Below are 27,310 nucleotides of genomic sequence, written 5' to 3'. Positions count from 1 at the left end.
CCCCACTGGGCATCTGGAGCTCCGAAGAGGCAGCCGACAGAATGGCCGCTGGAGTGGGTGCCCCTCCCCTCGGTTGTAATGGCACAATGCTGGATTTCAGTATTTTAAATGAAAAATATATGCAGTTAGCTGTGCACTGACAATGTCCTTGAGGATTTGACAGTGAGATTTTCCAGCAGTTGGTCTTCGTTAGGATCCTGGCGGTGTTTAATAAGGCAGTCGAACTGCTGGCACCTTGGGTTCCTGTTTGTTCTCCGAGGGCTCTGGGGCTGCTGCGGTAAGCACATCGACCAGAGCTGATCATTACAAGGGCGTACGCCACCATGAATAAAAATGTCACACGTTTTCCCATCTCACAGCGGTACAGAATGTCAGTCCTGTCAAACACACGTTGCAGGGAGCTGTGTGCAGTCCGTACAAATTGGAGAGCTGCATTCCCCCCCAGCCTTCTGATATTCTTCATTTGAAGCTGAAGAAAAACAGTTGTTAACCTATTAGCTAGGATTTTAAACTCTGCTGAGGCGGTGGAGGGCTAGACTTTGACACAGATAGAAATGTATGCCAGGGTCCAGGAATTTTAAAAACAGGTTCTCCATCCATTTGTTCTGAGGGAAGGAAAAAAAAAAAAAAAAAAAAAAAAACACCTCTGTCTGGCGAACCTGACTGTCTTTAACAGACACTGGGGAAGTTTGGGGATATTTCACATCTAAGCTTCCCACCTTTGCATTCTCCTCGAAAAGTCTCTTGCTCTTCAGGGTGGCCTTGGGCTCAACCTGTTAGACCAGGAGGGCTCTAGGTTGGGAGTTTTTCCTGATCAGAAGCATGCCGTTCCTGATCAGAAATATCGCCAGCCTCGTGGACAGTGCGACTCAGTGATAGGATGACAGCTAGTTGGTTCACATTAGTCAAATGCTGGGCAACGGCCTTACTGATCATTTGAGTCTAGTCCCACAGTCTTGGGCGAGCATTTACTTTGAACTGACCGCGTGCGGGCCTTGTGCCTAGAGCCCAGGATTCAGATGTGACCAAGACGCCACGGCACTCTCGAGGAACCCCTCGTCTTTAGGGGAGGGACAGAAGAAAGAAGCCGGGCTCTATCCAGCCAGGAAGAGAGGGATAGCTTCCAGGGAAGGGACAGAGGCTTGAGGGATGAGCCGAACCCACCGGGTAGGCAGGTGCAGGAAGGGCACCCAGGACGAGCACGTGCGTTGTGAAGGGCTGTGGCACATGAGTGGCAGGGCATGTCTTTGCAGGGCTGGAAAAATGGGCTGCTTGTGGTAGGGTGGCATATGGGGTGGGTGGGCCAGAGACTGGATCTCGAATGGCCTGCCGAGAACTGTCTGCAGGACATGACCAGCTCCCCGAGCTGCGGGTGGACCAGGGCGGGGGGAGCTGGTGGCAGGGAGAGCAGCGTGGAAGCTGTCGTAGTCACCGGACTCCCTTTCCGGAAGATGCTGTGCGATCCTATCTGTACAACTGCAAAATCGGGAGAAGATCTTTATTTTAATTTCCTAGTGGTAGTACTGCTTGGGGTGGACACCATTCCAGAGATGATAAATTAGCCTTGGTTTTGCTGAGCTGGCCCCAACCCTTAAATGCACCGAGCAAACCCTCCCCAAGTCAGGACACAGGCCTGGTGAAATGTAGGCGGCTGCAAAGACAAACCTTTCTGTGTGGTCAGAATGGACTTAGCAAGACAAAAAACTCAGAGGATATTGGGGGGAGGAACTCCCCAGGGAGAGGGGAGCACCCTCATTCTCAAGGGGATAAGATCCAGCATCTTCCTTCTGCCGTTTGTGTATCGGGTCTGATGGAAGGAGTGTGGGCTTCCTTGGGGTCAGACTTCCCTGGGTCTGGAGGCTGGTTCAGCCACCTGTTAGCGGTGAGGCCTGGGCAAGTCACTGAGCCATGCAGACTCGGTTTCTTCATCTCTCAAATGGGGATTTTTACCTTCTCTGCAGGGTGGTTGGGGTCATTAGAGACCTTACAGGCAGAGCTTCTAGTACAGAACCTGGAACATAGCAAGTGCCTCAAAGCAGCTCCCCTGCCTCTGTCAGAGGAGGATTCTCTCTCCCAACATCTGGAAGCCCCTCCTGGCATCCCCCACCTCCTGGGAATGTCACCCAGGCACCCTTGATGGCATCCCAGATGGCTGCCCCCACGTAGGTAGCAGCAAAGCCCCCGCCTCCTGTTTCTGTCTGGGCAGAGAATGGCACGCGTCAGCAAGGCTCCCTGCCCCTGCCCAGCCACGGCCCGCATCTGCTGCCTGACCTCGGGCCGCCAATGGGATGCCACCTATTCAGACCGAGCAGCTGCACCTGACTAAAAACAAAGGGCTCCCCTCCCCCGCCCCACTGCTGTCCCCCCTCCCTCCCCCCGCCTCTGTCCCCCAAGCGGCCTGGGGTCACCCGGCCCCCTCGCAGCCTTCCCTCACAGCTGCCTTGCTGCTTTTGTTCAGCATGTGAACTTCCCCATCAACCGAGCTCCTTGCACGGGAAGTAATCAGGGATCTTGACAAGGCTTCAAACCACAAATGCCACTACAAATTAACCAGCACCGCTACAAAATACTACTCCTGTCAACATCGGGGAAGAATGCGCTGCTCCCAGGACCGGGAGGAACCGTCTCTCAGCTCAGCTCTCACTGCCGCAGAGTGCCTGGGCCCAGCAGGGAGAGTGGCCTCGCAAGGTGACTTGTCGAGGGGGCTGAGTCCCCGGCAGCCGCTCTCCAGAGACAACGGCGTACAGAGCCGACAGCAGGTGCTACAGCTTTTCTTCAAGGGCCACCTTCAGTCCCCAGCACCACTGCAGAGGGTGCCTCAGGACGGCGAGTTGCAGGCATGTGGGAACCTCCCCCCGGAGTCCGACAGCCAGCTTCCTAACGTATTGTGCGAATTTGGGCCGGAGGGATTATGCCAGGGCTTCTATCCAGAGGTTTAGGACTGACTGAGATATACTGGGTAACACCTGGCCCGTTGAGGGTGCTCCAGGATGAGGCCCCTCCCAGCCTCCCTTTCCCAGTAAGAAGCACCTTGTCATCGTGTACGGGCAGGATGGAAACTTCTTCCTCAGCTCTGATGCAGAAGTCCATCCTGTGCAGTGTCTTTCCATGAGCGTCCCTCCCAGATGACAGCCTGGAGCTGGGAGTTACCTCTGCGGATGCTGCAGGGCCCGAGGACCCCAGGGTCCGCTGTGGGGGCCCAGGGCCTGCCCAGTGCTGTTGGCACAGCGCGAGTGCTGTAGGACACCAGCGCTCAGTCTTCTCCGGCATCCTTGCTGACACTCTGAAGCGGAGGCAAGCATTTGATCCTCCCCAACAAGCAGGATCAGCTCTATCAAGTGTGGACGAGAGGATTCAAGATAATGACAGGAGTTGGGGGACAGGCGAGAGCTGTGCCTGAGAGAGCTGGTTGGGCATTTCAAAGGAGACACTCCACACAAATATAGCTTCAATACACTCCTTTTTGGAGGCCTATCAAAAGAAGCCCTCTTTTATTTTCATACCTTGCATAATAGCGGCTCTCCCTTCCCGAGGAGTAGAGGAGCCTTGCTCTCAGCCCAGAGGCCCTTTGTAAAGCCACAGAAAGCTTTGTCTTCCTCCCCAACCAGGCCCGTTTCATGCACAGGTCAGAGCATTGATGTGGCTACTAGCCAGGAAAATTAACCAGGTGAACTCTCCCCTCGTTAAACAGTAACAGGGTTTAATTGTGAATTTTCTCTTTTACCCTCTCCATTCCTGGAAGCGTATCTGGTTGGGGCACATCCCTGGCACAGAAAAGCCCGCAGCATCTCCCCAGCCTCCCCTTTGGGGATGCCAGGGCCTCTTCCAGGTGAGCTAGATGGGAGTCTGACAGAAAAGGGACAGTTCAGAATACCATTCAGACCCAAAGGACCTGAGACCCCCTTTGAGGCTGACCTTGGAGGCCACCGTTCTCATGCCTCCAGCCGCCATCGGGCATGCCCCACCTTCTCTGGCCCTCAGAAAGGGTAACGGCAGGGGCTCTGGCTGCCACCTCAAGCAGGTTGCCTCCCTACCCCAAGCTTTGCATGCATAGACCTCGGCCTTCAGTGAAGCTGCTTGATCCCTGTGGCCTCGGGCATCTCCAATCTTCTGCCCCCTTCCCCTCACCACCGGTCCCCGCTTGGGGTCTGGCCTGTCCGCCCACTGACTTTGACATTTCACTTTCTGTGTGGCCTTAGGTAGCGCCTGTTTGCCCTCCCTGAGTCTGCTTTACCAGCTGTGAAAAGGGGAGGCTGATTCTGACCTTAAAGGGATGTTAAAGGGATAGTCCAAGGTGTGTCCTCCATGGGGACTGAGGACATCTGTGCACTGGTTCCCAAACAGCCGGCCCCTCCCACGTCCATCACAGGACTCCTGCCCCAGTGCACAGTTAACTTGAGACGAGCTCTTCGACCCTCTTCTGAAGGCCTGTCATCCACTGCTTGGTGTGACCCTGGGCAAGTCTTTGCCTCCGCTCATCTGTGAAATGGAATAATGACCCTCATTCCCGGGGACAGCAAATGCGCTGGTTAGGCGTTAGAAGACAGCGGGCCACCGGAGCTTCGGTTCTGCCCACCTCGCAGGCTGCCCCCACCTGTAACCCCGCTTCACTCTCTGCCCCATGTCCACGCCTGGCGGTGAAGCATTTTCCACCCTGCAGCCCCGTGTAGGGCGGCCGTTCATTCATGCCACCCAGGTAATTAAGTTGATATTCCAACACGGCTTCCCCCCCCCGACCTTTTGGAAACAATGTGTTTTGCTGCATCAACAAATTAACTGCAAATCAGATGCTGTCCTCATAAATGTGGGTTTCATATCCAATGAGCATACTCACCTGGTCCACACGGCTGACAGATATAAACGCCGAGGGTCAGGCAGAGACCGTCAGAGGCCAAAAGAGTTCCTCTCTTCTCTGGGACTTCCATGTCAGTCACACTTTGGGGCTTACCCTCTCACGTTCACATCTCCCAGCAGTCACATGCCAGCTGGCGAGTTGACAGCATGGAGGTCTGGGCGGGCCCCTTGGCCGGAAGGGAGTGTCTGTCCTCAGGAGCCCACCCATCCTCCTCCCATCCATCTTTGACACCACGGCCTCTGATATGTCCCTCCCTGCCTAAATCCCTCCCACTGCACTCAGGAGGAAATTCACACTTCTTAGGCTGACAGTCAAGGCCTCGTATTATGTGACCCCACCCACCAGCCGTTCCCCCTGGCCTGCCCCATCATCATATTCACCCTCACTTGGTTTTGTTGGATCACTGGGGTTCCCATCTCATGCACCTAAATTCCGTACCCCCCCATCGGGTAGAAGAGCCCCTCCTTGGTACCTCCACAGACCTCTTTCCACCTGTATTATAACCCCACCATCAGAGTGGGAGCCCTTTGAGGGCAGGACTGGGTCTTATTCACTGGTGTGCCTCTTGCCTGTACAAAGCATACTGCATTGTTTGTTGAATGAATCAACACGTGAATCTCCTTTGGAAAGCACTGGAAAGAGATGCTCAAATAAGGAAGGAAGGGGAGGATGTCAGTCATTCTTTCACCAGCCTTTTCTCTAAGGCACAGATCTCTTAACAACATAGTGCAACTTCAGAAGGGATATGGGTTAGAAAAACCGAATCAGAAAGGATTCCAGGTGACTTTGGAAATTTTGGTTGACAAGGATAGCACAATGGACTAAGGATGCCTGCTTGTTTTAGTTCCTGCTACTAGCTCTGTGACCTCATACTAGTCACTTAACCTCTCTGGGCCTCCTGTTTCTTGCCTCTGTTACAGGGAAATAACGCTCCTCTAACTTGCCTCACCAGGGAATGTGAGGCTCAAAGGAAAGAAGAGAAGTAGAAATGCTTTGAAAGGAAAACGCATCATGTAAATAGAAGAGATTAGTAAAATCCAGTCCCTTTCAACAGCGCCCTGCTCACAGCACACTCCCTTGAAAAACCAAGGTCCTCACGTTCACAGGACTCTACTGGGAAGACTGGGGGGTTTAAGGGAAGGACAGAGGATTGGATGGTCTTGTTTCATCGGCAGGTTGCCAGACCAGCGCCTCCCACAGCTGTAATGCACTCTTGTAGCCCCCTCACACCAGTGCCTGTGACTCAGGAGTTATTTCCATTTTACAGAAGCGTTAACTGCGGCTTAGATTAAATAACTTGCCAAATGGCAGAGCCAGTATTGAACTCAACTAGAAAATGACAGAGTCAGGACACGCACGTGAGTCTTCCCACCAAATTACGTGTCTTGGGGTTTTAGCCCAAATGCTCTTTGTACTCTAAGAAAGGTATTTTTCCGTGATGTGGGTCAAATTCCATTAGACCACACACTCCTTAAGGACAGACTGTGTCTTAGTCTCCTGAATCCCCAGGGCCTGGCCCCAGGTAGTTTTTCCCTCACTTTGCATGGGGGAGTGAATCTGCTTCCCGACTACACGTGACCCTCAGGAAGGCATGTACCTGCGCCCCATCCCTCCTGCCACAGCTCAGCTCACGCAGTGCCAGGTGAACTGTTGAACAGAACTCTTCTTAGCCGAAGGTTGCCAAAGGCTCAGCCTTTCTGAACTCGCTTAAGAATCAGCAGTCAGTGTATCTAGGGTACTGAGGATCACATGCGACACGATTTCTCTGCAAAAGTGCCCAGACCTCTTGATTCTCAGCTCCAAGGCTCCTCTGGTTTTGTCTCCTCTTCCTCCAGCAGTGGGAGGAGCCCTGGGTTGGCAGTCAGGCGGCCTGGGAGCAGGTCACTTTCCCCCCCTCCAGTCTGTCTCCTTGTCCGTGGAAGGATAAGCTCCTGGCACCAGAGCCGTGGGAAGAGACAGACAAGCGCGCACTGGCCCTGGCCCGCAAGGAGTGCGGCCGGGGGTGGGGACCCCGGCTCACGGACATGACTTTAACTGTATCTGGCCAGCTCTGCAGTCGTGTCAGACCTCACCTCACCCTGTTACAGCCCCATATTCAGTTACTCCCTGATTCAGCTTCCCCAGCCCTGGAGCCACGTTCTAGAAAACGGTATGTCGAGTTGATTCTCCCCTAGCTTCTCTCTTCACCCTCTCCTCCCGCCCAAGTTACCACCATTCCACCCTTATGGGCTGTTCTAACTGTCCCCAGAGTACTCAGCTCTCCCCAAGCTGTGTCCCCCACTCTCATGCCACCCAGCATATTTGGGAAACTGCAACCACCATGACCCAACAGCCTACTACTTCCTCCCCTCCAAGAAGCAGAAGCTTCTTAGCAGCATATCCACTGTGCGCCTTGCCCCGAGGGATCTGCCGTGATATACCCGGCATCCCTGCAGTGGGTCCTCACGGCCACACTCAGGACAGTTGTACCACGTTACCATTTCTTGGTGTCTATAAATTCCCCTGGTTTACTAGCTTCTAGGTTAGGTGTGGTCAAGAGGCTGCTTTCCTCCCACCGTTTATAAATTCAGTTACAAAAGAACTAGCACTTCCTGATGACAATCAAAGCAAAATAAATTAATCACAGAATCTAGAGAACTAACGTGTTGAGTTTCTACATGTGCCAGGAAGCTTCAGCCAAAAATCTTTGCTGAGCACCTATTTAGCCAGTACCATACTAGATAAACAGAGAAATGCAATGAGTGAGCTGATAATTACAGCCTTTGTGCTGTGAATACATGGGGGGCAGAGCACCTGACCCATGCTCCTCAGGGAAGGGCAGGGAGGGCCTCCTGGGGGAGGCAGTGCTTGAGCCAGACAGTGAAGGACAAATAAGAGGCACCAAGAGTGAGACAAAAGGAGATGCAAGGTGTTTAAGAATCCGCCTGCCAATGCAGGGGACACGGGTTCGAGCCCTGGTCTGGGAAGATCCCACATGCCACGGAGCATCTAAGACCATGCGCCACAACTACTGAGCCTGTGCTCTAGAGCCCGCGAGCCACAACTACTGAGCCCACGCACCACAACTACTGAGCCCACGCGCCACAACTACTGAGCCCACGCGCCACAACTACTGAAGCCCACACGCTCTAGGGCTCGCGTGCTGCAACTACTGAAGCCCTTGCGCCTAGAGCCGGTGCTCCGCAACAAGAGAAGCCACTGCGATGAGAAGCCCACGCACCGCAACGAAGAGTAGCCCCCGCTCGCCACAACTAGAGAAAGCCCGTGCACAGCAACGAAGACCCAGCCAAAAATAAATAAAAATTAAAAAAACACTTGAGCTCTCAGGGAGAGCAAGGGGCTGAGCGGGGCGGGGTTGGTGGGGGAGATGCACCAGAGATGAGATTGCAGAGGCTTATGGGTGGGGCCCAGAATCCGGAGGGCTTTGAGCACTTCAGTTAACATTTTCCAGGCGATATTAACAGGTGTTATAGGGGAAGTGAGTCTATATCCAAATAAATGTGGGAAATGGGACTTTTACAAAAAAAAAAAGGAGTTAATAGTGTTTTGCCTGTTCACGGTAAGGTGTTTTATTGCAAGGGTTGGCGGCCTTTGCTGTGCTAACCAGCACTGTGAATCCCCAAATGGAGCAAGATACAGCACTTCCCAGACTTGTCTGTCTGGAGAACCCCCTTTTCGTCTTTCATACAATGCATCTCCCAGGATGGTTTCTCAGAAGACACCTTGGGAGATGCCAGCCTTCCACTGAGATGCTCTAGGCTAGCAAATGACATAATTGGGCGTGTATTTTTTTAAGTCCACTCTGGAATAAGCATGGAAGATAGATTGGGAAGGGGAGAGGCTGGAGGCAGGCAAACCTGATAATGATGATAGTTGCTGGCGTCTATGGGCTGAAGATCTTGGCGAACATCTTCTCATTGAAACTTCCTAACAGCCCCCTTGGGTAGGTAGTGCCATTACCTGCATTTACAGATGAGGAAAGTAAGGCTTGATGGTTAAATCTTGGGCCACAGGATGAGTGGAGGGATGGGGTTCAGTCTGAGATTGTCTGACCCCAGAGGTCACCTCCTGAACGCTGCCACCCCCGCCAGCAGGGACAGAAATGCAGGTCAGAGGTGACTAGTGGTGAGGGCTCTGGGGCTAGAGAAGGAGGTCACCCAGAAGCAGAGTGGCCGAGGACAAGGGAAGCTGAGGGTGATGGGGGAAGTGGGGGTTGTGTGTGAGAGTCGGGGGGTTGGGACAAGGGCAGCAGCCTATGCACTTGTGGGTGGCCATGCTCATCTCGTTGGGTGGCATCCTAACCCCAGATAGCCTCCAAATGAAGAAGGGTCACCGAGCACGGGTTGGCCTACACTCCTAACGGCACAGGATCTGGGAAGCCAGACTTTATCTCCATCCACATATGCTCTCGATGTGCCATGAGGGACCCCAGTTCTCCACCAAGTCAGTCGGCCAATTTTCTCCATAGGCCACTCTGACAGGCCCTTTGCAGACACCAGGGATCCAGGGACGCCTGAAGCATGGCCCGTCTCTCCGGGAGCCGGTTGTAGAGAATGAGTTCTGAGGCAAGTTTACTACCTGGAGGACCACTCCAACCAAGTGAAGCTCTGAAGTGCTGTCCACGAGAAACGTAACAGGAGCCACACATGCAAGTCACATACGGAATTCTAAATTTTTTAGTAACTGCATTTAAAAAGTAAAAAGAAACAGATGAGATTAATTTTAATAATATATTTAACTGTAAATATCCAGAACATTTTCATTTCAACATATAATCAATATAAAAAATTATTGAGATATCTTGCATTCTCTTTTCAAACTAAGTCTCTGAAGTCCAGCGTGCATTTCACACTTAATTTCACAAATTAAGACGCGTGCATTTCACGCGTCTTAATTTGGATTCGCCAGGTGTGGCCATTGGCTCCTGTAGTGGGCGGTGCAGGTCTGGACTTTGCGGCGTGCTGATGGACCTCTGTGAACCGCGAGGTTCACAGAGGACCCAACTGGAAGCCTCCCAGGGCTCACCGAGCGTCTGTGACCTTGGTCTAGTGTGGACCTTTCCTCTCCTTACTCTGTCTGCCCCACTGTCCAGGGCATCTAGATGGGCAGGCCATTGACAGGACAAAGCTTGACTTTCGAGATAAAGGGTTTGAGGAGCGAGCTAAGAGGTCTGTGCTCTGTTGATTTTTATTCAAGTCCTGAGTTCAAAAGTCAAGCATTTTGTGCAAAAATTTTATTTGTTCCTCAGACATTTACTGAGCAGATATTTTTTCCCAAGGCACAGGGATGAATCCCTTAAGGAAATGAACATCTGAAGGAGAATGGGGGGCGGGGAGGGGAAGATACGTGGTGGTAGTGAGCGATGAGTCAGAGCACTGAAGGCAGCATCTGACCTGCGCGAATTCTTGAAGGATAAGTAAAGGTTTGCCAGGCACATCAGGATGGGGTTGGTCATTCCACCTGCTGGGCAGGCAGGAAGCAGGCCTGAGAACCTCAGGCCATTTGAGGGTCTGCTGGTGAGCACAGGTTGGGAGGGGTCTGGGTGGGGCACGGCAGAACCCAGGTCTTGGAGGATTTGGAATGCCAGCCCAGGGCCTTGTTGAACTGTGTGTGGCCCCAGGACAGGAGGGGACAGCAGAGGTCTCGAAGCTGGGGTGCGGCAGGGTCACATTGCATTTTAGAAGATCCCCCTTGGCCTGTGTGGAGAATGGCTGAGGAGATCCGGCGGGGGGGGGGGGGCCTGTTTGGAGGTGATTACAGTGATCCAGGCTCGAAGTGGAGAGGAGGGCCTCGGACGCGGGATGTGCAGGAGCCGGTGACCGGCCGAGGCAGCAGGAGGCGTCGAGGACGGCCCTTGGGCTCCCGCTTGGGGGGCTGAATGCTTGGAGCCGTGTGTGGAAATGCATCAGACCATCTCCGTGTGTACTGATTCCTTAAGTTTCCACTTTAATGCAGCCGCCGAGACTCCATCCCACTCGCCCGCCGCCTCCCAAGATACAGCGCTCGAGGCCCGTGAGTAGCCGGTGGTACTGCCCTCCCGCCTAACACTGCCTGAGCCGTCTCCCCGCCTGACTAAACCTCGGGGGTCTGAACTCAGCTGCCTTGCCAAAGAAAACCATGAAGTGGGTTATTCAGCTTCCCTCTGTGTGGCATGTCCCTGGACTGGCACTTTCTGGGCTTCTCTCTCCTTTTTCTGAATCAGTTTGGTGACTCGCAGGTCAGAGCTGTAGGCAGCAGGGTCGCCGTGTGGTGTGTTTGCCGTGTGTGCATGGTTCGAGCGCATCTCCTGGCTTGAGCCACGTTGCTAGCCAATGAGCTTTAAAGGCTGCAGCTGCCTCTTCCTCACAAAGGAAGCAGAAATCTGGCAGCAGGGGTCTGTTCCGCCAGATCTCGGTTTGCAGATGCATTTGATATCCCTTCCTGGGGGGTAGAGGCTACGCCCAGAGAATATTGAACCGGCTCAGATGGAGACCGGTCGCCTCATCTCCTGGGCCTCACGTGGGGCTCCACCCTCCCGAGCGAAGCTCCAAGTAAGGGCAGAGAAGCAGGGTGAGATGTGATGAACCCACCAATGCCTGGGATTGGGTGGGCAAGGGAAAGAGACACATCCGTGTTTTCTCAAGAGAACATACCTTGGGAACATATGGGGTGTGGGTCCCATGTTGAGCATCGGTGAAGTCCTTTTTCTTGTGGGCTCAGACTTTGGTCGTGCTGAGAGGCCTGATAACTTTAGCAGGTTCCCTTAAAGTGGGAAGGAAACTTGCCGGGACCATTGAGTGAGGGCTGTTTACCAAGAGAAGAGTTTCTCTGTTTCTTGTTCAAAGCGGCCACCACTCTTGCAGTCCAGCAGAAGCGGCCCTCAGAGTTCCCCATGAGCCCGAGTCCCACTCCCTCCCGCCGCCCCACGGCGGTGTCCACATCCATCTCGAAAGGTGTGGCGGCCCAGGGGTGCAGCTGACTAGGCGGAACTGTATCTGTTTCTTTTTTTTTTTAATTTAAGAGTTTATTTGAGCAAAAATTGATTCGAATCAGGCAGCACCAAGCCGGAAGTGGTTAGGAGCGCTCTCAAACTGTGTCTGTTTTGAATCCTAGGCGCACGTACCCAGCATCGGTTGGGTGGCCGCTCTCTGCGCGGATATTGGAAAGTTCTGTGGCACTGTTTCCCTTCCCTTCCCTACCCCATGTGGGAGTTAGAGGGCTGGGGTGGAGGCAGCCGTGACACTGCAGTTCCAACCACGTGTGGCAGATCCATCCTGTACCCCAGTCCAACCGTGATCAGCACTGCTGTCGAGGGGCTGGAATGTTTCTGCTCGCTGTCATTGGAAGGAAGTCACAAACAGCAAAAAGAAAGCGCTTTGGGGGACAGCAAGCCAGCTACTGGGTCAAAGCTTGTGTGATTTAGTGAGAATTTCAGTACAGTCATTAGCAACATGGCTTTGGAGAGTAGACAGAGCCAGGCTTGAGACCAAAGTTGTGTGACTCGGGGCAGGTCCTGAAGCTCTCTGAGCCTCTCTCCTCTCTCTCGAATACACCCTCATTCATGGAGGTTTTTGTGAGCATGATAGAGATGACATTTGTAAAGCACCTAGCACAGTGCCTGGCACCCAGTAGCAGTTCTTACTCTTCTTAACAGGTTTCTAAATCTTCCAGCTTCTAAGGAATGGCCCAGTTTCTTAATAATCATCATTCACCTAGGATTTTCATAGTCGGCAAATCATTCTTGGCCACATCAACCCAGCTGACCCTCACAGTGACTCTATGAAGTAGGCATTGCCTCCACCTGTTTTAGAGATGAGAAAACCGTGACTTAACCCAAGTCCCTCAACTCCACAAAGGGGTCACCAGACTCTAGAACACATGGTCTTTTCAGCATACCAAGCTCCCCAGACCCTTCATCTCCATCTCCACAGAGTACAAAGGACTGGGGCAGAGCCTTCAGGTGAGAAAAAATTCATCAGCAGCTGGCTGGGCTTCCTGTGGAATCTCTGCGGCAGTGTTAGACCCTGGCAGGCATGCAGAGGTGAAGGGGATTGACGTTTACTGAGCACCTTTTGTGTGCCTAGACTGTGCTCCTTTGTCCTTACGACAGCCTGCAGGAGGCAGACGCTGTTTCCCCAGATGGCAGCCGAGACCACAGAGATGGTAAGAGGCCACGCTGGCCCTTGAGCCCAGGCCTGCCTCTCTGCCCTGCCTCTCCCCACTCCTCACCACGCAGCCTCTCCCAAGCCAATGTCATCCAGAGGGTAGCTCTCAGAAGTCCTTGAAGAGACCTAGGATCCAAGACAGGCAGGGAGTCTCTTAGAAAGTGTGATCCGGGGCAGGATTGCTCCCCTTGGAAGCACTCAGGTACTGGAGACAGCTACTGTGGGCTCCACGTTGTGTCACCCGTGTGGGGACTCGTATAGATTGGGGGGCGAGGGGGCTGGAATTCAGCCACATCCGTTGGCGACTGAGGACTTGGGAAGGCAAGTATTGCCCTGAGCAAAGCCTGAGCAGCAGCTGCCGCTGCCTCCGCCCTGGTGCAGGAGGTGACCAGCCCGGCACGCAGGGCTGCACCCCCCTTGGGTTATGAGACTTTGAAGAGGCAGGTACCTAGCAGAACTGATTCTCCTGGGCCTGGAAGTCAGAGAGGCCTGTCCTGGTTTGAATCACAGCTTGGACACTTCTTGACTGTGTGATGTTAGGCCAGACGCATACCCTCTCTGAGCCGTAGTTTCATGATCTGTAGAATGGCTTGCTACACCTACCTGGTGGGTATGAGGTCATATATGTGTAGCACCTAGCACAGTCCCTGGCAAGAGGTGGGCACACGTACCCCAGTTCTGCCAACCCAAACACCTTCTGCCAAGCAGAGTCACTATGGGACTAATTTGGGAGCCGTAGAAGTTTTGTGCTTTCTCGGCCTTGCGTTCCCCAGTGCGCCAGGGTCTGTTCACTCCGAGTGCATTCATGCAAGCATTTCCAGTGGGCACCACTGCACACTAGGGGTGAACCTGGGGCACGTGGGCTATGGAACCCCTCAAGGGCCTTGAGGAAGATGGCCTGACAAGCTCCCATGGCAGGAGCCACTGGCCCATAGCCAGGCTTTGCCGGGTCACTTAGCTGCAGACATTCTGGGCAGAAGTGTGGCCATCGGCCCAGGGGAGTGGGAGCATGGGGGCTCACCATTCAGCCTTTCTGGAAGGAGCCTTGTAGCCCGGCACCTGTGGCTGGAGTTCAGATGTGACCAGAGGGTTTAGATTTTCTTTTTAAAAAGAAGAAAAAGGAAAAAGCAGAAGAAAGCCTTGCCAGTGTCTGGTGGGCCCAGGGGAGTGGGCCGGGGCGTGCAGGGGAGAGGCAGGCTGTGGTCGGCTGCATGTGAAGCGCTTTATAAGCTCTGTATTTATTATTTCTTGCTCACCATTAAAATCAAATGTACTCGGTGCTTTTGTATTCAATACACATTTAACCCTGCCGACTTAGATTTCTCAGGTTTTAAATCCAGTGGGGAATTGGCTGGTTTCCCAACTTTCCCCTCAAGTCCCCCTTGAACAGAGCTCCAAATCCCTGTTTAGCATTTTCTCCCCCAGCGCTGCTGGGATCCTAGCACTGGTGGGGCCGGTCGTAGTTGTGTGTGCATGTGGTTTCTTCCCTCATCCCCAGCCCCCGCCCTTCCTAAGCACCCCGGAAAGACGGATGTGATCGCTGAAATATGACAGGCCAGTTGTCTGTATCGTCTTGTGATTCGGGCTTAATTAAACCATTTTGTCTGTGTGTGTCTGTGCCTGGTTACGGCTCTAGCTGTACGTCTGCGGCCGTGTGTGTGTGTGTGAGTGTGTGTGTGTGAAAGAGAGATTTGTGCATGTGCCTTCTCCTCCTGTGTGTGCCTCTGTGAGTGTGTATTTGTGAAACTGGGCATGTTGGTATCTCGAGGCCTGTGCGTGTCTCTGGGTGGTTGTCTGTCCATGAGTGTAATTTTGTGTCTGCTATTTTGTGTGTGCTTTGTCCACACCAGTCAGATGTGTGTGTGACTCTGGGTGTGTCTGCAGCCACGCGGGCGACTGTCTCTGGGTCCGCCGTGCCTTTCTCCCTCCCCTGCTTTGCCGCCTCCCTCCCCCTCCCGCCCCCCCTTCCTGCTCTGTCTGGTTTATCATCCCTAATGAAGCAGTCTTCTCCATCGATCCTGCTGATTGCCAACCCATTCCTTTTGTTTGTTGGCGCTGAGCCATTCAGCGGCGCTCTGACAGCTCAGCTCGTCTAATTAGCTCTGTTGTTCTTTTTCCCCATGTTTCACCACGTTGCAAGTTCAGTTGAAGTTGCCACAAACTTAATCCCCCCATTTCAGCCACAAGTTCACATTCCTAACCTGCCTCTATTGTACAAGGAGCAGCTGTGGGCGAGGACAGGCGAATGGGCCTTAATGTCTGACCTTCCCAAAGCCCCACCCCGGGACCTCCAGGGCAGGGCATCGCTGCCCTGACTGCACCCGCCTTTGTGGTGCAAAGTCAGGTGCAAACCAGGTGATCCTGTTTACCAGCTGCAAGAGGAGTCCGGCTCTAGGCCGGGAAACCGGTTCAGGGTTCGCACGAGTGGGGGACGGATCTATTCGTTTATTCAGCAGCCGGTGACTGGATGTCTGCTTTGTGGCAGACACTGTTCTAATGACAGTTATCATAATAGCAACATTATTATGCACTTCTTAGGTTCCAGGCAGCAACATCCATTTCTAAAAATCTTGCTGAGGGGTCACTGTAAACCAGGCAGTGAGCACCGTGCTAGGCAGGGTAGGCCACCATAGATCCATCTTCTAATTTGGAGACACCCACACCCCGTCTTCTTTTTGTTACTGATAAGGTCACAGAGAAACAAGGCGAGCATTTATTGAGCCCCCACTGTGCGCCAGGCCCCGCGCAGGCACTTTCCCCGCATCACCTCATTGGATCTTCACAGTAATCCCAGAGCAGACAGCAAGTTTGGTGGAACGCACTTGGCTCTTACCACGTCTCTGATTTGCCAGACCAGGCTGAGATCAGACTGGCCGTTCCACAGGAAAAACTCTGGTTAGGTCAGACACGTTGGAGACGTGAGGGCTTGATGAGGTTATTAAAGACGTGTCTCTTACACAGCCAGCTTCGGTGATCTGTGTTCCGAAGCCATTGTGTTGTGTCGCCCACCAGTGCTGGGTTGGGGGCTGGTGGGAGGGTGGGTTCAGGGAAGAGGGCGGCAGGGATTGGAGTGAGTATGTGCTCCTCTTCCCTGTCTTGCCTGCTAAGCTCAGCGTCCGTGGCGTTTCCCGCCGTGGTCCCTCATCTGCAGAGAGAAAGCGGCCCCCGCACTGGGCTGCTCATTCTTTCTTATTGGCAGCAAAATTCACAGACAGGCTTTCTTCGCTTTCTCCAGTCCTTCTCTGGTGGTGTTCAGATGATGGTGCCGGAGTTAAAGCCAGCTAATGTTGACTGGACCAAATGAGCGTCCTTCTAAGGACGCCTAGAAATTCTTAGCCTAACTCTCATCACGGGCTCTGGTGGGAGAGGGGGGTGTCTTTTTATATGATCCCTCATCTTGGCTTTCGGAGGCCTCAGGTCAGAAAAAAGCTACCTTGCCGCTGCAGCCTGGTTGTGGACAGGGAAGCCGTGTACTTCACTGTCAATACGCCCACCTCCAGCCCTTGAGCTAGGTCCGCGTGGTGAGTGCAGTGCCCACACAGGCTGTGTGGCCTCCAGGCCGAGCCCTGTCAGGAGGACTACACAGGGACGCCCAGGGACTTTCATTGGCGCTCTAACGCTGTTAGTATTTGCTTCTCCCCACTCCCACTTAGAGAGGAAAATAGGCCTCCTGTAATTCAGTTGTAAAAAGAACAAAATAGGCATATGTACCCCAAAAACAAAGTCTAAGTGAAACCTTTTTGTTCTACCAAACTGGTTTCCGGGTTCCAGGAGAAGGCAAGAGGGACTCGTCATTAATGAGAGCCTCTTTGTTCCGGGTCCTGCACAGACAGTGTCTCACTGAACCCTCGCGGCAGCCCTGAGAGGAGGCAGGTGGTACCACCCCCGACCTGCAGATGAGGACACCCAGCCCTTCAGAAGAGCCTTTCCCCTTTGAGTAGGCCACAGAATTCCAGTTCACGGGTCGGCTGCAGGTTCAACGGCCGTGTCTCCACGATAAGCAGAGCCTTTGAACCTATGCTGTGAAAATTCCTCAGCGTTTGTTTTAGGGCCACTTATCTGCATCCTGAGAACGTTCCTACGTGGCTTTTCCAACTGAGCCCTTCTTGGGGATTTCCCCCTGTGCCCATTCTAGGTGCGCCCTCCCCGGCCACACGTCATTAAGAGACCGAAGAGCAACATCGCGGTGGAAGGCCGGAGGACGTCCGTCTCGAGCCCCGAACAGTGAGTACCCTGTTCTCCCCTCCCCTGTGTCTGCAGGAGCCCAGCGGGGCCAGCGCTTTGTGGAGACCATGTGGCAGCCCCGGCCTTTGAAAGGCTTCCCTGGAGCCCCGAGCGGGTGTTTCACAAAGAGGTCAGTCGGGGAACACGGCTTGATCTTCAGTGTCAGTTCTGCTGGCAGTTGTCACAGCCAGCAGGAGGCCCCAGAGGCCAGGGAGCCGGGCACCCGGGCTGGGTTTTGAGCGGTGACGCCCAAGGGGTACTCAAACAAGCTCAGAAAAAGATTCTAGGCCTTTTCTTATGCTGAAGATAGCTGGTCAGAAAAAGAGAGTTAGGAACCTGGTCGAGGAGGCAACCTATTTAACGAGGGCCTCCACCTTCCTAGGCCTGGGCTGCTCCGGGTCTCTAGAGCTCAGATTTATACACAGGACTGTCCTCATCCACGGCCCCTCCCCCACCGGTACCTTTGCTCACCTGTGCCTTAGCGTTTATTTTATTATGACTTTGCTTTCCTACCACCCCTTGGGCCCAGAGCTCCACGGGACAGGTGCTGGGTTTTATGCCCAGTACCAAGCATAGGGCCCAGCTTAGAATCACTTGCTGGGTAGACATTGGGTAGATGAGGGGAATGACGAGGCAGCTGGGCAGGCAGTGGCCAGAGGCTGAGCCGTCTGAATGTGGGAGGCTTAAAGCTGCTTGCGGCCCCGACTTCAGAGCCAGCTGGAGAAGGTAGCACTGCTTCCGTCAGAGGAGTGTGCCTCCACCCCCGAGGCACACGGCCGGTGGCTTCTGCCCAGACAGCTCAGCAGCTACACACCGGCTTCCAGTGATGCCTTGAAACAGTGCATGAAGCCATCTTGGTCTGGGGTTGTTGGGGGAACCAAAAAATTTTGCCCCTGGGACCCTGAGGTCCCTTGGGTGAAGAGGGGAATGCTCCTCGTGTCTGCCTTATTTTCAGAAAAGTTCTCAGGGAAGGAAGTTAAGGGAGATGGGAGATGGCACGTCCTAGCCAGAAAAGGAGCCAAAAGGAAGAAATAATTCCCAAATGTCAGGCTGTGGCCTAGCTCGGGTTGCAGTCCACTTCAGCTCTTCCAGGATTCTCTGGTTTATAGGATGGTATCACTTGAGACTATCATGTTGTTACAGAACCAGCCTACCTAGACAGCCCTCAAACCTGTGTGTGTCTGTGTGTCTTGGGAGATGCTTGGTGATGCAGAATTTGGAAGCCGGACTCCAGAAGTTGGGTGTAGGTTTAACTTCTGCTGTGCACAATAGGCCGGTGGGAGTCTTGAGGACTCTTCCCCTGCCATGGATTATGATTGCCCCCTTGTGGAGAAAATGCTGCATGTCTTCAGAGTGCCTCAGACCCCAGAGATTTCTCCTTAGGGGAATGAATTTAGTCACTTTTCTTTAGAGCCGTCTCTTTAAAACTGGACTAAATATTTTAGACACTGTACTGGGATACAGGGTCATGGTCCTGTAGATATTGAAATGCAAATCCAGAATATCCTTGCTTTGCACCAAAAACACCCTGGACCAGCAACACTTCCCATTCTACAGAAAAGCATTACCCATTTTGTGGCCGGTTCCCGATTAGAGCTCGGACTCCCTCACCACGTTTATTTACACTGTTGCTTTTCCAGCCCAGTGATAGGGAATTGCTTCATCAGTATATGCAGAGAGCCAGTGTCTGGTAACCCCATCATTCTGGAGATTACCAGAACTATGTCAGTACCACTTTTTGTGGGTTTTTTTGTTTTGGGTTTTTTTTTTTTGCAGTATACCTTGTTTTAGATTTCTTTTGGGGAAACATTTGGGGTTGAAATGAACCAGAGGGAGCAGCGGTGGCTAGTTTAGTGGGTTGGCAAATTGGCAGTGATAGAAAACAAATGACGGTTCTCTGTGATCGTACGTAACCGTGACCCGGGTCCACCAGGAGATAGGGAGGTATGTTTTAGAACATCATTCCGAGAGTTTCTGTTCACATTTTTTTATGTGATGGGGGTGGGGCATGGGGGGCCGGCAGAGCTGTTCTCCCATAATGCCAGTGACATTTCTGGTGCAACCCGGGTGTTTTCCTGCGTCTCTTCCCATGCTGCCTTCTCCCCCCCCCACCCCCCGTTGTGCTCCTCCACTTCCAAATGCCATGTCACAACAGCACTTGGATGTGTTTTTCTCAACTGTCATCAGCTCCAGCTGGCAAGACCAACTTCTTGAAACACAGGAAGCATCCAGCGGAAAATATTTTAATAAAACAGACTCCTCATAAAATATTGTTTTGGGGAGGAAGAAACCAGCCCCACCAATCTGTCAGCATTGTGTCGGGAGACACAAGAAGACAAGCTGGCGGGCAGGAGCCACATCCTAATGGGCCTTTGTTGCTGGTGGTTCAGTGTTGGGCACACGGACTCGGTGCCTGGCCCTTTAATCTGGCCTGGATTTTCTTGAATCACAGATCTTTGTCTCCACTGGGAATATCAAAGTGCATCGGAAACTTAGAGGATTTGGGAGGCAGAAAGAGACACAGGATCTTTGAAGTTAAGGGAAGGATCCTCCCAACTTCTTGCCCCAACTCTCACTTCCAAAGAAGGACATTAAGTAATTAACTTTGTGGACGGCAAAACGGAGATGATTAAGAATTAGACAATCTCCACGGCCTCCTGCAGCAGCTCAGCATCTGGAGTTCGTCGAGGCCCAGTAGCGTCGCCAGCAGCTCTAAGACCACTCCATCCATTGAGGTCCGTTGTTTGCTTTCTAGCTCACGTCCATTCTTGCATCCATTCATTCATCAAATATCTTCAAAAACCTACTAGGTGTGAGCTTCTTAGGACTTTTAAAGGAGGCCCCAAAGGGAATCCCAGTGCCGACTTCTTTTGACTTGCATTTTCCCAGAAAGAAATTTTTCCCATGTCAAATTTTCTTCCTCAGTGGAAGGTAGGTGTCCTAGCCCCTCAAAACCATGTGATAGCAATTGGAAGAACAATTTACAAAGACTTCTGGGGAAAACATTCCCTCTGTTTTTCTGTTAACATTAGCTAATTAATATTCAGTGACTACTTCTCCTCAAGAAGTATTAGCTACTTACATTATTATTCAGAACAGGGCTGATGGTATGCCCCGAGGATCCCCTGGGGTAAGAGTTGGGGTTAGGAGGAATCAGACAGCTCGGGCTGTGGGTCAGAAGCCAGGTGGCAGTGAGTACAGTGGAGCACCTCATGTGTTCTAGGTCCTCTTAGGCGTCCCTTCCACAGAACAGGAACGCTGGCTCAGAAAATGTATTGACCAGTGTTCCAGGGTCATCCGGTTAGAAGGCGGCATGGCCAGGCCTCCAAACGCTGCTCAGTTTCATTCTCTCCATTGCACTCTGCTGTCCACGGGGGTCCATTGTTCTCCTGGCTTTGCCCAGGGAGACAGCTTTGTGTCCTGAGATGACTTGCCCCGCACACCACCTTCCTCTCTGGGGAAGGTTCCCTGGGGTTGGGAACCAGAGCTGTTCAGTCCTCTTCCTGCCAAGGAGGCAGTGTTCCCTGGTGCCTGAGTGTTCCTATCTGGGGAAGGAAAGAGAAGTAACATTTACTGAACATCGCTTAAGATCATGAAGGGTAGGTGGTAGCTTTACCATTTAACAGATGGGGAAACTGAGGCTCAGAGAGAGACTTTCCATAACTTGCCCAAGGTCTCAGGACTGGAAAGTGGGGAGGGCCTGGCCCTTTCTTCTTCAGCATCCAGGCATTTTGTTAAGAACCTAATTATGACTATGAGCTACCCTGAGTGGTGAGGACGATGGCGGCTGCAGCAGGCACGGTGAGGTCACAGCTCCCCACCTGTTAAAGGTGGGCTTTGGTTATTTCAGCGGGAGCGTGCATGGCTGCCAGGCCCTAGCTTATCTTCCCTTTGGCTTACTAGATATAGGGCAATTTCCCTGTATTTCATCGAATGTGAGACTTTGAAAGAGCCGACAGCAAGCCCTAAAAGGCAGTGCTGTGCTAAGTACTGCCCGCCCCTCAGGACCACACTCAGCGAGCAGACAGAGGCCAAAGGCGGGGGTGGGTGGGTGGGGGTGACCTACTGGTCCCCAGGTGCCTCTCTCTTTCACTCTTTCACTGCCATGAGAGTTGGGAGGGAGATAGTCACAAGCAGCCTCCACCTTCTTTAATCTTCGCAATAACCCAGAAGGGTAGGGCTGTCTTCCAAGTCCTGATGGTGACGGGGCTTGTACTCAGTGTGGATCTGAGATGTGCCCAGTCCCAGCCCGCTGCAGAGCCCGAGCTCTTGCTATGCACACCTTGTCCTCTAAAGGTGGCGCACAGAACACCCTCCAGTCACCCGCATCCTGACTGGCTGCAGGCTGGTTATTTGGAGTCCGTTGTACTAAGTGAGAAAGGTCCAGATTCAGCCACCAGGGGCCCGTAAGCCACTGCCCTGTCACCTCCCTGGCCAGAGGCATGCAAAAACATGCTCTTTTCCAGTAATTTTGTTTGTTTTTAAAAATAACCCAATAGCCTTATAGGCAGGCTGGAAGTTAGGGAGAAGAGACAAGTTCATTCATCCCACTAGTTCAGCTCAACAGTGTACTAGCATTTCTGCAGACTCCTGTCCAGTCTTTTTTCTAGATATATTTTGCAGAGCTGCCAACTTCCTTGCAATATCCCACAGTACAGACTTGCCTCATGTCCTTGTAAGCCCCATTGGTGGTGACCACAGAAGATCTCACTGTGTGTATGTGTGTGGTCTGCCTGACCGCGCTCCTCTTATGGGATTTGTAGATTGTTCCACGTTTTCACAACTGTGAAAAATGCCTAAGTGAATGTCCTTGTTCTCCAAGTTTTTTCTAGTTTTATGTTATTGTAAGAACAACTACCATTAACTGAGCACTTTACGTATGTTGTTTTGTTAAATCCTCACAAGAACTCTGGGGGCGAGGGTAGGTGTCATTAGCTCTATTTTATAGAAGTAGCTGCCACTCTGAGAGGTGGTCACCGCCCTCGGTCACACAACTAGTTAGTGGCAGAGCTGAGCTTCAAACGCCTCTAACGCCAAAGGCCAACCCTTAACGTCTTATAGGCAGATTTCTGCTCCCTGTTACTAAATAACTTTCTGAAAGAATTGTACCACTTCACACTCCCATCAGAACTGTGGACTCCCTGGGAATCTGCGTCTGGGAGCCCCAGAGGAACGTGCGGCTGGCATTAGAAATCCTTCTGGCCAAGGAGAACATCTGCAGGTTGCGCTGCCTGGGCAGGCTGTGTGTTCACCAAACGGCCAGCCCACACTCCTCAGGAATTGGAGAATCTGCTCTGCATCTGAATTGCACCGCGTGACCCCAGCACCCAAAGCCCCAGAAGATTAAAATAAGATCAGAAGAAGCTGCCAGAAGCATTTAGTGGGAGCTCTGCCCAGAGACCAGGTCTCAGAACACTTTGCAATTGTACCTCTTCATGCTGGTTGCACACATGCGCTGGCAGGAGATGACATGCTGCTCCACCCCCACTTCCCCCAGCCCCAGCCTCCTCGGGACCTGCGCTCAGCACAGCCCCCTGGCTGAGGGTCACAGCCGGACCCCTCTCCCTCCTGCACAGACCCAGAGCTGCCCGAGGGTGGGGGCCTGGTGCGCAGGCCTGGCTGGGCATCCGCAGATCTGGGCAGCACCCTGGCCCACCAGCTGCCAGTCTGAGACCGTGGGCAAGTCTCTTTGCCTTCCTTTTTTTTTTTTTTAACGCAATGCCTGTTAACATCTCGAAGAACACAATTTGGGAAACTACCCACGGGAGCCACACTAGCATCCCCAGCAGCAGTGAGTGCTGCGGCCTCACCGGTCTGACACTCCACCCAACACCTCCGCCACGAGCTGCACGCTCCCTTCTCGCAGGGTCACCATGCCTGGGACTTCTGGCATAGCCGTGACCTGCCACGTTGTGCGTCACCCACGCGCACCCACACACGCTTGCCCACCCCGGTAGCCTATGAGCAGGGCAGGGTTGTGTGACCTTCAGCTTTGACTCTTCAACTCCCCGACCAGAGCCTGGCCCAGCTCTGCTCAGGGATATTTACTGAATGAGTGAACAAAGGAATCACTGAGAGCAGCTTACAGCCCAGCGTCCTGGAGACGGGGGAGGGTATCAGTTAACAACCGCAAGTACATAAAGAGCACCTACTATGAGCCAGGTGTGATCGGATGTGAATCTGAAGCTACCAGCACGTGCCCAGCCTGGCCCTATGAGAGCCAGAAACTGTGATCAGCCCCGGGAGCAAATCTCCAAGATGCCAGCTGGGCCCTGAGCCCCAGGGGGTAGGGGCAGCTGTCTGGGCACTACCCCCTGGCAAGCCGCCAGGACACCAAGCAGAAGGGCACAGACCCAGTTAACAAGGTGAGAGGCGCCTGACCTGACTCGGGCCCCCTCCCCTCTCCAACGGTGGGGTTCGGGCCCCGGAGACAAAGCCAAGCCAGAGGCCAGGCGTGGAGCCTGAGCTCAGACTGGAAAAGCAGGAGCTGCCGCAGAGCCTCCGGGGATGTGCAGCAGCCCAGGAAAACACGGGACCTCCTCGTCTCCACCACTTCTGCCTGCTGCTTGGAAGGAGGGACTCTCCCAGGAGCTGTCACAGTAGGGCGAGTTAGTTCCAGCTGGAAAGCCAAGCCTTCAGGAAGCCCTCAGAAGAGATGCCCCATCCTCAGGGTGTCACTGAGCTCATTCTCCTCCGAAAGGCTTCGCCACCCCAACAAGCACCCTCCCCATTCCAGATTTCACGTCACCATTTCCCAAGTGCCTGTTTCAGGCCTGGTACTTCGATATATGTCATCTTGGTGAACCTCCCCTGCTCCCCAAAAGTCTTCATAGTGAAGGCACTGTTAGCCCATTCAGCGGGGGAAACAAGGCTCTGACAGGTGCCGTGACCTGCCCTGGGTCCAGCACAGATACCAGGGTCTGCTGGGTCCCGCGTCCGTGTCCACTGCTTTCTCACCAGCCGCCCCCACTGACTGCTGCCACGGTCCCCAGAAAAGACTTTGGCTCTCAGCAGGCAGAGGCTGTCCTCGGGGTGAGGGGCAGTTGTTCCTCACAATCTACACAATTGCTCTTCCAGGTAGGGAAAGTGCCCCCAAGGTGTCCCCTTCCCCGTCTTCCCTCCAGCAAAGGGCATGAAGGGTGGGAAAGTGAAGCCAGACCTCTGCGCCTACGTGAGTGTCCACCCAGCGCCTGGGAAAGGCTTCTCAGCCTGCTGGGCGTGGGTGTGGACAGGGGAAGTCGACACTAGTGATCTCTGTGGAAGGAAGGAAGATAGACAGACAGACAGACAGAGATGGGTTGATAAATAAATGGATAGATGAACGAAGGTTGCAAAGGCAAAGGGCACCACCAATCCAAGAGACGGAGATCAGGGCAGCTGAGCCCCCCATCACCCCCTGACCTTGCACGTGGCCTTCAGCCCTCACGCTGGGGGGAGGCCCTCCTCCAGCTGGTCCCTGCCAACCCTGCCTGCCTCTTCTCTTGACACCCCACCCCAGCCTCAAGCCCCTGTGCCCCCTCCTCCACAGAGACACCTCCAGGCCATTGCACAGCCTCTACTGGACTCAGATTAAAAGCCCCATGTCACCTCCCAAATGGAGGCTTGTCCAGCAGCCCCTGAGCCAGGCATGCCCACCACTGCACTGTGGCAGAGCAAGTCCCTAGCAGGGTGGGCAGGACCTGGCCTCATACCCGCCCATCCCCTCTGGACCAGTCCATGTGACAGGAAGACGCCTTCTCATTGGTGATCACGGCTCATTACAGCAGTGAGCCTCTCATTACTGTTCTAAGTAGACATTCGCATACTGCTGAGTACAGAGATCCCATGTCCAACAGGTTCCCACATCTGTCATCAGGCCTTCCTCCCTGGGAACAGTCCCAGCCTGGCCCCAGGCCACACAGGGAATAGCTCCAGTGCAAGTTCCGGAGCGTCCCCCGTGGGCCCTGCACCAAGCTTGTTTCCCCCAGAGACCCCTCTGACTTGCTTCAGAGGCTTTTTCTCTGTTTTTAACCCATGCACGTGCTAAGGTGTGCTCTAGAGTGTCAGCCCTGTGTAGCGGTGCTGGAGGTGCGGCATGGCGGCGTGTCTAGGCGGGGGTGCTCGCAGATCATTCTGATGTGCTGTGACATGCCCAGCTGGGGACCGGTGACTTTGACTGGGAAGGTCTTTGAAAGCAGGGACCACCCTATTTGTCCTTGAACACCTAGGGGAGACTCTGCTCAGGGTGAAGCGGCCCAGTGTTTATTTGTTGGCAGGTGACTGTGGCATTTGGGTAGTAACTGAACAGGCACTGGGCACTGTGCAAAGCCCTTTACGAATATTTTCATTCAACTTTTGTGGTAAGACTAACTGGAGGGCTATAGAATCCCCATTTTGCAGCTAAGAAACTGAGGTTCAGGGAGGTACAATGACTTTGCTGAGGTCATCTGGCTGGCACGTGGGGATTGGTGGAAGGCTGGACAGACGGGCCTCGTCCAGGGGCCTGTCCCTGCCTGTCAGCCCCACAGGAGCCCTGTAACCAAGGGATGCCAGAGCGGCCGAGACATTTAAAAGTAAAGATCCTTTGTGCAGGAGCGAAATGATCCTTTTAAAAATGATCACCAGCTCCCCTCGTTACCTCTGGAGACCAAGTCCCTGCTGACTTTTTCCCCTTCTTTATCTCAAGTACATTTAAATGTCAATTAAATTTGAAATATCTACATTTGTCAGCATTTCATTTTGGGCCAGCATGACGTGCTGCTGATTTGTCCACGCAATGTGACACATGAAAAAAACTCTCGAGATGCAGATCTTCCTCATTAAAAAATAAGCCTGTGCGATCCCGGCACGGCAGAGAGCCACAGAGCACGTCCCCGCTTCCTGACGCCGTGTCTCTGACATGGTATTTAAAAAGGAACAGCCGCGCCTGTCACCACTGTCACACGCGCACGCTAGCCGGCGACACGTTAAACCAAACATTAGAAAGGGTTCGGGGAGTCATCTGCATGGGAACTCCGTGCCGAGATGAGGTGGGCAGAGGCGGGAGCAGCCGTGGGAGGTGATGGGATCTGAACGTGATGGACAGCGGGCCTTTCTTTCTCGCCGAGACTCCGGCAGTCCTTGCTGGGTAGCCAAGTTCGCCACGACCTGCCTTTTCACAGACAGCTCTTTGTGTATAATAAAATCCAGGCAAGTGGTGGGTGGCAGACTGCAGGGTAGTAGCTGAATTGGGTTAATGAGGGAACAGGTACGCGCTTTTTTTTTTCATATTCTGCCTTAAGTAATAAAAAATTTAAACCTGGACATGTTCGACGGTTCGTCCTTTATCTCTGACAAATATCTGACTGTATGTTTCATGGGAGAACATGAGCAGCTGAATTTAAATAAGTTTATTTTGAAATCTCACCTTTTATCAAAAGCGGAAGGGGAAACACCCTATTTCACCGTTTCGGGTCCACAGAACTGAAGAGGCAGGATCGCAGAGTGGTTCAGAGTGAGGCATATCTGGATTCCATGCTCTACCCTTAACTTCTGTGTGACACTGGGCAAGTGACTCCCCCTCTCTGAGCCTTGGCTGCTTTATCTGAAAAATGAGGATGTGATGAGTAATTAATCAGAAACTGTACGGACAGCATTTAGCCCAACACTAGGAAATACTGCTGGTGTCATCATCCTTATCCGTGTGGTCCAAAGCCTGGACCTGAAGAAACTCTGATCAAACCACATGGCAGAGTTCTCATCTGGGTGTTCCATCACTCTTGAGAGACAGATGGTGTATCCAGGAGACACCCTGGACCTCTTCTTGAAGTCAAGACTGCCTGACCAGCCTGGCCTGGCCAGAAGAGCTGTCTGGAGAGGAAAACGGTGAGCTGTTAAAGTGAGGCTCCCTGTCTCCCCCCACCTCACCCCCAAGCGCCCTCCGTGATCTCGCGTGTGGGAGGCACTGGATTTTGAAAGTGATGGGAGGTGCAGCAGCCTGAGCTGATGAAGCCAAGGTCCAGTCCAGCACAAAGGCTCTTTGCTCTTGTGTGAATCCAGACATTCCTGGCGTTCAGCTAACGTGCCAAGCTGTGCTCTCTGCTTACTTGTCAAAGCCAGAGGAGGGGGC

The 27,310-nt window shown here is 53.2% G+C and overlaps 1 protein-coding gene across 6 annotated transcripts in view; it reads left to right on the top strand.

The window, feature by feature from the left end:
• Nucleotides 1-27,310, top strand: part of DENND1A (DENN domain containing 1A) — a 494,445-nt gene that overhangs the window by 457,784 nt on the left and 9,351 nt on the right. For 3 of the 6 annotated variants that reach the window (XM_079927840.1, XM_079927838.1, XM_079927837.1), the window contains 2 exons: nt 10,811-10,867; nt 17,135-17,223. In XM_079927840.1, coding sequence (XP_079783966.1) covers nt 10,811-10,867; nt 17,135-17,223 — 146 coding nt within the window. The remainder of the gene's footprint in view (nt 1-10,810; nt 10,868-17,134; nt 17,224-27,310) is intronic. The other 3 variants (XM_079927842.1, XM_079927841.1, XM_079927839.1) reach the window with 1 other exon arrangement.

This window comes from Stenella coeruleoalba, assembly GCF_951394435.1.
Source record: "Stenella coeruleoalba genome assembly, chromosome: 7".
NCBI lineage: Eukaryota > Metazoa > Chordata > Mammalia > Artiodactyla > Delphinidae > Stenella > Stenella coeruleoalba.
The sequence above is the reverse complement of the archived record's forward strand: the minus strand, read 5'-3'. Positions and strand labels throughout refer to the sequence as shown.